The sequence below is a fragment of the Salmo salar genome, chromosome ssa10 (genome assembly GCF_905237065.1).
Source record: "Salmo salar chromosome ssa10, Ssal_v3.1, whole genome shotgun sequence".
Lineage (NCBI taxonomy): Eukaryota > Metazoa > Chordata > Actinopteri > Salmoniformes > Salmonidae > Salmo > Salmo salar.
Window position 1 is genome coordinate 116,898,231 of NC_059451.1, and position 8,759 is coordinate 116,906,989.

Genomic DNA, 8,759 nt, shown 5'->3' on the forward strand with positions numbered 1-8,759 from the left:
TGCACCTTCTTCGCTACACTGTCTGAATGTGTGCCTGTCACAAAGGAAAAGTACAAATCAATGAATGAACAACACAAAAAATGACACAAATTGCCACCTGGGGCAGTCAGGGACCTTCATATTGTATGCAGAAAAACCTGGTATAGGTAGGACGCCACAGAGCATCCCAAAGACACCAAAAGTGCACTTTGTGCGGAACTGACGTATCCTCTAACGTCAGGTGACGTAGTCTCTTGCACAGTTAGGACGGACACTTGCCAGACACCACGGTCTCTACGATTCGCCGGTGGTGAAGGACGGCGGCGCCATTTTGCGACTGAACGCGTGGAAGTAAAGAACATACAAAGATAACTTTTTGTGAATTTATACTTTACGTAGTAACACATTTGTTGATGTGGGATACATTTCTCAAGACAAGAATATTGGTTGCTCCAGCAAGGATAATCTAAAAAAATGTTGGCCGGCTAGCTAACGTTAGCTAGCCTAGCAACTAGCTAACACTCAGGCTAGCCAGCAGGCTTTTGTGTACTAACGATGTTAGCTAGATAGCTCTATTGCTTCAAAGTAACAAATACATGTTGAAACAACTTACATGACATGTAATTTCAGGCCAAGTTGGCCAACTAACTAAATACATTTTGATTTGTTTCATCCATTGTTTTTTTTTGTAAAGCTAGCTAACCACGTTGTCTTCATCTGTTCCCCACAGCCACCCTTGATTAAGGAACAATGTACCCCAACGCGTTAACACATTTGGCGCGATCAAACCCGTTCAGTGCGCCCCTTTTCACGCTACAGAAGGTCGAGGAGCCACCACAAAGCCTTGCTGCCGAACATGGACCAAGAAAACGCACATTGGCTGCCGCTGCAGTTGCCGGTAAGAAGAGTGGTGTATGTTACTTAATATTAGCCAACTAACGGTAGCTAGCAAAGTCCGCAACGATTTAGCTCGCTAAAATAGGTTTGATAGCTAATATTACCACTATGTTTTTACTAGTCCATAGCGTTATGGGTTTATGAACGAAAGCCAAACGAACCGTCTATCACTCTTTACTTATCAGTGATTACATCAATGACTATTTTTTTTAATTACACCTATGAATGGTAAATCGTCTGGGCCCAGTTTTTCTAAAATTATCTATCCAGATTTCGGCTATAGGATTAAATGCACATACGTAGAATGAATACAACAGACTAATCATTGACATGAATATGAACTAACGTTTTATTTCTATTCGTGTAATACTATCCAATAGCCGAAGTCCAGATAACCTTGGAAAAACTGATCGCTGAATATCAGGCATCAGACATTTTTTTAGTTCGCCTTTGGCATCTGTACAGTCCTTTTGCACTTCCTTTTAGGCAAGGCCTTTGCAGTCGTGCATGGAGGACACTGTGAAGGGCAAAGTTTTGTAATAAGTAGGCCAGAAGTTATGACAACTTAATAGTAGAAGTCTGCAGAAAAATCGAGCTAGCTTGAGATTTTAAAATAGGAATGCAGCTAATACTATTTCCAAGGCCCAATCCCCTTTTTATGAGGACTAAAGCTACAAGGCAAATCATATTGATAGACCTAAATGGTCCCATGTTGTCTATAGCCCTGGCACAGGTAGCTAGCTAATTACAAAGTAAACACTGTAACAGCCTAGGACTTATTTTGTTGCAAATAAGTAGAATAACACATGGGGGACCTAATGTCATGGTTGAGTTGAAAGAATAGTGTCATGAAGACTTGTTTGTCATTTGTGTGTGTATAGGGGCTTGCACATGTTACCTGATCTCCTTGCCATGTGAGTTTGGAAGTCTACCAATTTACTAAAGCTGTCATTATGGCCTTGTCCTAGGCTGTGCTACTTGCTTTGACAGTTTCTTCCATTGAGTCTTATCAGTTAGTGATTTAATGGGAACCGTTTGGCTTCGTTATACTTGAGCCCCTATCAAATAGATTAGACGGATAGGCTACCGTTTACAACCCTCCGTCTACGTACTATGTAAGATACGGTGCCCTTTAACTACATGTACCCATATATAAACGGAATAATCAGTCGTAACGCCGTCATGCTAGACTGTCGCGCTGAGGTATCGGCTTGAATAGAATGTGAGGCACCAGTTAAAGACTCAGTACTAGGAAAAAAAGATATGGTCTTCACTCTCGGGAGTTGAACTGAACATTTGTATTCAGGTCTCTGCACCAACTACCCAACTAAAGAGTAGGCCTAATACTGCAGTGTACATAAAAAAAATGTTTTCCAACCTCTTTACACCCTGTGAAAGAACCCCCAATTCACTGTCTTTTCCTCAGAGGGAGACAGTTGTGAGTTTGGCTCATCGCATTATTTCATCATGTGTGGCATCGGTGGAATCCTGAGCTGTGGTACCACACACACAGCAGTGGTGCCCCTTGACCTGGTCAAGTGCAGGTTGCAGGTCTGTGGCCCCCGACCACGGGTTGCATGGCATGTATATTGTGTTGTGGATTCCACTAAGACATTGACATCCCAGATAACAGTATTGTTCTGAAACAAGACTACATCCCCAAATAGCTTTTATTTTCAGGAACGGTGTGTTTCCACTAATATGCAGTGGGGGGAAGCAGCCAGTTATTTTATTTGCATGCTTGAACTAGAGATGTATTGTTGAGGCCCTAGGAGCTAAAATGAGAGTAAAGTAAGTCATGTGAACTGTGAAGCTTTAACAGAATGCGAAGCTGGCATTCTTTAACTTTATGGTATCACCCCTAAATGGTACTGGCAGGCGCTTGCCCTTTCTCTGTGCCGCTAACAGCAATTTGATACTGTACCCACATTCATTCAACATCAGTGACCTTTAGCCTAGCAACAACTGCAGTCAAATTCCTAGCCAGGACAGGACATCCTCCTTGTTAAAAACTGGACTGCCCTGGAGTTGGGCCTACAATACTTGCAGAACAAGTTTTCTAAATGACAACTGGTGTCCTTGGCCAGTATTCACAAAGCGTAGGAGTGCTGATCTGGGATACGTTTTGACCTTTCAATCATAATGAATAACATTACATTGATAAGAGGGGACCTGATCCTAGATCAGCACTCCATCTCTTGACACTCAATGAATAACAACCCTGGTATGGGAATAGAGGAATCACCCAAACATACCTTGCTTTTATTATTGAAGATTTGTTTTACATTTAAGTCATTTAGCAGATGCTCTTATCCAGAGCGACTTACAAATTGGTGCATTCACCTTATGATATCCAGTGGAACAACCACTTTACAATAGTACATCTATATATTTTTTGGGGTGGGGGGGGGGGTTAGAAGGATTACTTAATCCTATCCCAGGTATTCCTTAAAGAGGTGGGGTTTCGGGTGTCTCCGGAAGGTGGTGATTGACTCCGCTGTCCTGGCGTCGTGAGGGAGCTTGTTCCACCATAGTGGTGTTACTTGCTTAACAATAAAAACATGAATGACTATGTCAGTGTCGGGGAGAGCATATTCTCCACTGTGCTAGAGGGCATAATCAAAAGAAAAGCCTAGAGAGCGTATTATGACAATCCATTGCTAACGTTGTGGTGTGAGACACTCGGCATGGCTTCGAAGTGATGTTGACTAACAGCATGGTGTGTGTTGTCTGTCTCTATTCTGTATTGTGTTCGGTCTGCTCTAGATTCTGACGTTAGCTGTGAGTTTGGCTCTAAGAAATACTATGCCTTGTGCGGCTTCGGCGGCATCCTCAGCTGTGGGATCACACACACGGCGGTCGTTCCCCTTGACCTGGTCAAGTGCCGTCTGCAGGTCTGTATATCCGCTAGTCATGTGGGGTTGCGTCCCAAATGACTCCCTATATAGTGCACTACTTTTGACCAGGGGCCCTTAGGGTTTGTGTCAAAGTAGTGCACAATGTAGATAATAGGTTACCATTTGGAACGCAATTCTAGTCTCTGTGATCAATGTGCTCAGCTGCGCTGGAAGAATGGATACATTGCAGTGTTGAAGGTCAATTCCATTTCAATCCAGTGAGTAAATTGAAATTCAATTTTTTTCCCCCCTTCCTGATTTGAAATGGCATTGACCCCAACTCTAATAAATGTATAATACATTGAGTGTGTTATGGCCCTGTAGTATTGAGTGCATTTCTGTAGTATTGAGTGCATTTCTGTAGTATTGAGTGTATTGCCCCACTTAAAAAAACAAACTCATTCAGTTCAGTTTGTAATGTAGGTTCTGTCTCCAGGTGGACCCAGACAAGTACAAGAGCATCTTCAAGGGTTTCTCCATCACCATTAAAGAGGATGGCATGAGAGGGCTGGCTAAGGGCTGGGCTCCCACTTTCATCGGTTACTCCATGCAGGGTCTCTGCAAGTTTGGCTTCTATGAGGTGTTCAAGATCACCTACAGCGACATGATCGGAGAGGTCAGTACTGTAGTAGTGCTCATCAGTGAGACTAAGTCCGCGTCCCAAATGGCACTCTTTGAACAAAAGTAGTGCCCTATAAAGGGAGTAGGGGGACTTAGCCAATATGTTGATTCTTGTCTCCTTGACTCCTCAACTGTATTGAACCTTCTTCGCAAGGAGAGTGAATGCAAGGAATCAAGTAAAGATGAATTGCGAAAGACCCAAAGAATAAGGTCATCCACCTCCCATTTTTATAATAATCCATCAGTTCTTTCTCAATGAATCTTTCCTTGATTTCTTTTGCATCCTCTCGCCTGCTTCTCAAAACGCATTGAATACGGTCTTGAAGTAAGGAATCTTGGCGCTTCTGTTCCAATACAGTTGAGGCAAGCAGGTGAGATGTGAGGAGTCGTGGAAAGACTTAATTGAGATTGTGATTTTGCTCTTCACCTCCTACCCTGCCTGTCTGGTAAATGCAGGAAAACACCTACCTGTGGAGGACCTCTCTCTACCTGGCTGCGTCTGCCAGTGCAGAGTTCTTCGCTGACATCGCCCTGGCCCCAATGGAGGCGTGTAAAGTGCGTATTCAGACCCAGCCCGGCTACGCTAACAACCTCAGACAGTGTGCCCCTAAGATGTTCGCCGAGGAGGGACTCTGGGCGTGAGTATCCCTACTGAATCAGCCGGTCACCTCCGTCTTAGCCCTAACCCTTTTGATGTTTTTGTTATTTTGAAGGGTCTGGGTTGGTATGGTCAGTGAAGTGCTGGTGCTCTCAGATCTGCAACCATCGAAGGGCTAGGGCCGAGGGTCAGGGAACACATTGGGACCAGCTGAATTAATATGGCCTTGTTTTGTAATGACTAGAATAAACTTGGCCCAGAATAAACTCCTCATTGACGAGGATGTTTCAACGTCCAACACGCTCCTTAGATCCACCTCTGGGGGGCGCTCCTGGTCTGAGTCTGCTATCTCTCTCTCTGAGTGTTGACTGCAGCTCCAGCCCAGACGCTCCCAGCAGCTTTCTGGCTGTACAGTTGGAGGTGCTTGAGTCATTGGCGTGTGAGAACAGTCTACCTGCTCCTCAGCCCACTCCCTGCACTGGCACCCTCGCTGGAAAATGACCAGTGCAGACAGGCTGGGGAGCGGACAACTTTTCTATGTCCCTACATAACTTTTTCTTTACACAGGTCATAGACTATTTGGTTCCTGTTTCCTATACCCAGTTTAAGTCTACTCCTGGTCTTAAATACATGCTCAAGGAATAATCTATTAAAACAGTTGTTTAGTCCAGAATTAGATTAAAGGTCCAACGTAGCTGTTTTTATCTCAATATCCAAAAACCTTAAGTGTGATTGCTTTCATTTAAAATGGCCAAAAATAAAATAACTTTTTAGCAAAGAGCAATTTCTCAAGCGAGAATTTAGCTCGGACTATCTGGGAGTGGTCTGAGTTGGGAGGAGCAAACTGAGAACTAGCTGTTATTGGCAGAGTTTGGAACTTTCTTAATGGTTTATTAACTAATTTACCGACTGATTTATGTCACCAGGTAGGTCAAAACCCCATCCCGCCAAAACAGGCTGAAATTTCAGGTGGTCTTTTCAAACAGCTCTTACACTAAAAAGTCATTATTTTCACACTATTATTCCAACCTCAGTGTGGAAATGTATATAAAACAGAGGACAGTCAAGTTTGACTGCACTGGGCCTTTTAATCCTGGTGAGGTAAAGGTCAATAACATGGAACAAGTCACTCACGCTCTGCCCCTTTGCTGCTTCTCTATAGTTTCTACAAGGGTGTAGTCCCTCTGTGGATGAGGCAGATCCCCTACACCATGATGAAGTTTGCCTGCTTTGAGAGGACCGTGGAGCTGCTGTACAAACATGTGGTGCCCAAACCCCGTGCTGAGTGCTCCAAGGGTGAACAGCTGGTCGTCACCTTCGTGGCCGGATACATTGGTGAGTCCACAGTTCTAAAGAGATGCGTATTTAAGTTGGTAGATGTTTGTTTTGGTTAGACTTCCAACCACAAGTGGTTATACTGGGTATTCAATCATTTAAAGATGAGTTTTACAACTGATTTCCGTTGGTATGAGATGTAGCCTATAACTTTACTCCTAAGCCATAACTCATCCAAAATGTTTTTTTTTTTTCTTAATCGATTCAAGAATTTTGACTTATCTGATATTTTCTATGTTGTCCTGATCACATCTCTGATGGTTGTTCTATCCCCTGCAGCTGGTGTGTTCTGTGCCATTGTCTCCCACCCTGCTGACTCCGTGGTGTCTGTGCTGAACAAGGAGAGTGGCAGCACTGCCATCGGAGTGCTCAAGAAGCTCGGACCCAAGGGTGAGGAGTAGCGCTGCATTCCTCTGTCAGAACCCTCCCTACCCCCATATCCTTTTCACTCTACTGAGAGATACCGAATTGTACTGTGTTGACGCTGATATTTACCTTTCACAATGTTCTGTCCAGCAACTTCTATTAACTGTGGCAGATGTGTAACCAGGCCAGCTCAGTACAGCTTGGTTTGGCTCGGTAGTGTGACTCAGCCAGTAGGATCTTTCAGATGGAAATGTATTGTGTAGTAAAGAGGTTTCCAACACGCTCCTTAGATCCACCTCTGGGGGGCGCTCCTGGTCTGAGTCTGCTATCTCTCTCTCTGAGTGTTGACTGCAGCTCCAGCCCAGACGCTCCCAGCAGCTTTCTGGCTGTACAGTTGGAGGTGCTTGAGTCATTGGCGTGTGAGAACAGTCTACCTGCTCCTCAGCCCACTCCCTGCACTGGCACCCTCGCTGGAAAATGACCAGTGCAGACAGGCTGGGGAGCGGACATGATTCAATATCTCCTACATCATCTGAGTACCACCATCAGACATTTTGATTGGTTGATATTTTTTATGTTTATGCTGTAACATAAAGTATTACATTTTTGACTTGAGTGTAAACTGTTGTGTTCTGTTGCTTTCCATCTCCTCAGGTGTGTGGAAGGGTCTGGTGGCCCGTATCATCATGATCGGTACCCTGACCGCCCTGCAGTGGTTCATCTACGACTCTGTCAAGGTCTACTTCCGCCTGCCCCGTCCCCCTCCCCCAGAGATGCCCGAGTCCCTCAAGAAGAAGCTGGGGATCACAGAGTAAAGAAACAAAATGGCGGCCTTATCAACAAATATCTATAAAAAATGGCGGCCTTATCAACAGCAATATAAGATGGCGGCCTTCAAACAACACATCCTTAAGTTCACATCCACACTGCACACCGCTATCTGCCTGGTATAGTCATAGCTGTTCTGTTCTGCCTGTAGACCACCTACTCTGGTCTGAGCTACTTCAGCATATTACATTCAGAGCAAAATATGCTATGTAGAACAGACATGCCGCTACGACGTGTAGAATAAAGAATCATGTTGACTCTATTAGTAGCGTTTCTATCTGCGACGTTCCAAAACGTTTTCGTACTGAACATGGCCATGGTCAGCATGAGTTGGGGTTCATTTCAATTAGATTCCAGAAGTAAACTGAAATTCCACTTCTAAATTATAATTTCATAATTGGAATTTTAGTTTTTCGATTTGTTTTAATTGAAATGAAACTGAACCCAACCCTACTGGTCAAGGGGGAGGAGGGTTCCCACCTGTGGGGGAATAGAGAGAAGACAATAACACATGCCATCAGGTTAACACCCGACCGCAGTTGGTTAATGTTCTAATAAATAAATGAAAATGTGGAAACATTTTATGTCCTTGTTTTTGAAAGGTGTGTGTGACTGATGTTGGATTGTAGTTCAGGGGATGTTTTATGCCCCTTTAAACAGATCATTGCTTGTTCTGTTATTGGTTGTAGTTTAGTTATGAGGAGTTTTGCACTGAAGTTATGGAACATTCTTATGATTTGTCTGATTCTTGCATTATTACCTAGAATACACATACATCCTGCAGATGAAGAAGCCGGATGTGGAGGTCCTGGGCTGGTGGGGTTACAAGTGGACTGTGGTTGTGAGGCCGCTTGGATGTACTGCCAAATTCTCTAAAATGACATTGGAGGCGGCTTATGGTAGAGAAACCAAAGCGACTAATACGCCTCGCTCACACTGATTAGTGCCATAGCACAAAACAGTATGCAGCATCTGGATGTGTGCAAGAAATGTTCAAAATTCACCTTCTGCTACCATTTCTGTCAAGCTGTCTATGTGTACAGTTTGACGCAAATGTTTGGTAAATCCAATGTACTCACTGCAACTGCCTCTACTGCAAATGCAGCGTTCCGTTGGACATGAATGTACTTCTAGTGTACCACAATGCAAAGCACCTGTCGGTGTGATCGAGGCGTAAACCACAAGGGATTAAAAAAATATATATTTAACTTTAACTAGGCAAGTCGGTTAAGAACAAA

The 8,759-nt window shown here is 43.9% G+C and overlaps 1 protein-coding gene and 2 non-coding genes across 8 annotated transcripts; all 3 read left to right on the top strand.

Moving 5' to 3' along the window:
* Positions 1-64: 64 nt before the first annotated feature.
* On the top strand, positions 65-8,100 carry LOC106561671 (phosphate carrier protein, mitochondrial). Of its 6 annotated transcripts, none has more exons than XM_014125850.2 (8): positions 65-330; positions 710-877; positions 2,303-2,427; positions 4,210-4,389; positions 4,851-5,032; positions 6,155-6,327; positions 6,607-6,717; positions 7,348-8,100. In XM_014125850.2, exons 2-8 carry the CDS (start codon positions 730-732, stop codon positions 7,506-7,508), a joined length of 1,080 nt encoding a protein of 359 aa, XP_013981325.1. In that variant the 5' UTR covers positions 65-330; positions 710-729; the 3' UTR covers positions 7,509-8,100. The 6 variants fall into 6 exon arrangements, with proteins under 6 accessions (XP_013981325.1, XP_013981322.1, XP_013981326.1 ...); XM_014125847.2 differs by lacking the exon at positions 2,303-2,427 and adding an exon at positions 3,643-3,770; XM_014125851.2 differs by having other exon boundaries at positions 110-324.
* On the top strand, positions 5,289-5,523 carry LOC123724997 (small nucleolar RNA SNORA53). Its single transcript, XR_006757473.1, has one exon. It is a non-coding gene; the product is annotated as a small nucleolar RNA SNORA53 (small nucleolar RNA).
* LOC123724996 (small nucleolar RNA SNORA53) lies at positions 6,970-7,204 on the top strand. The gene has a single exon (XR_006757472.1). It is a non-coding gene; the product is annotated as a small nucleolar RNA SNORA53 (small nucleolar RNA).
* Positions 8,101-8,759: the final 659 nt, after the last annotated feature.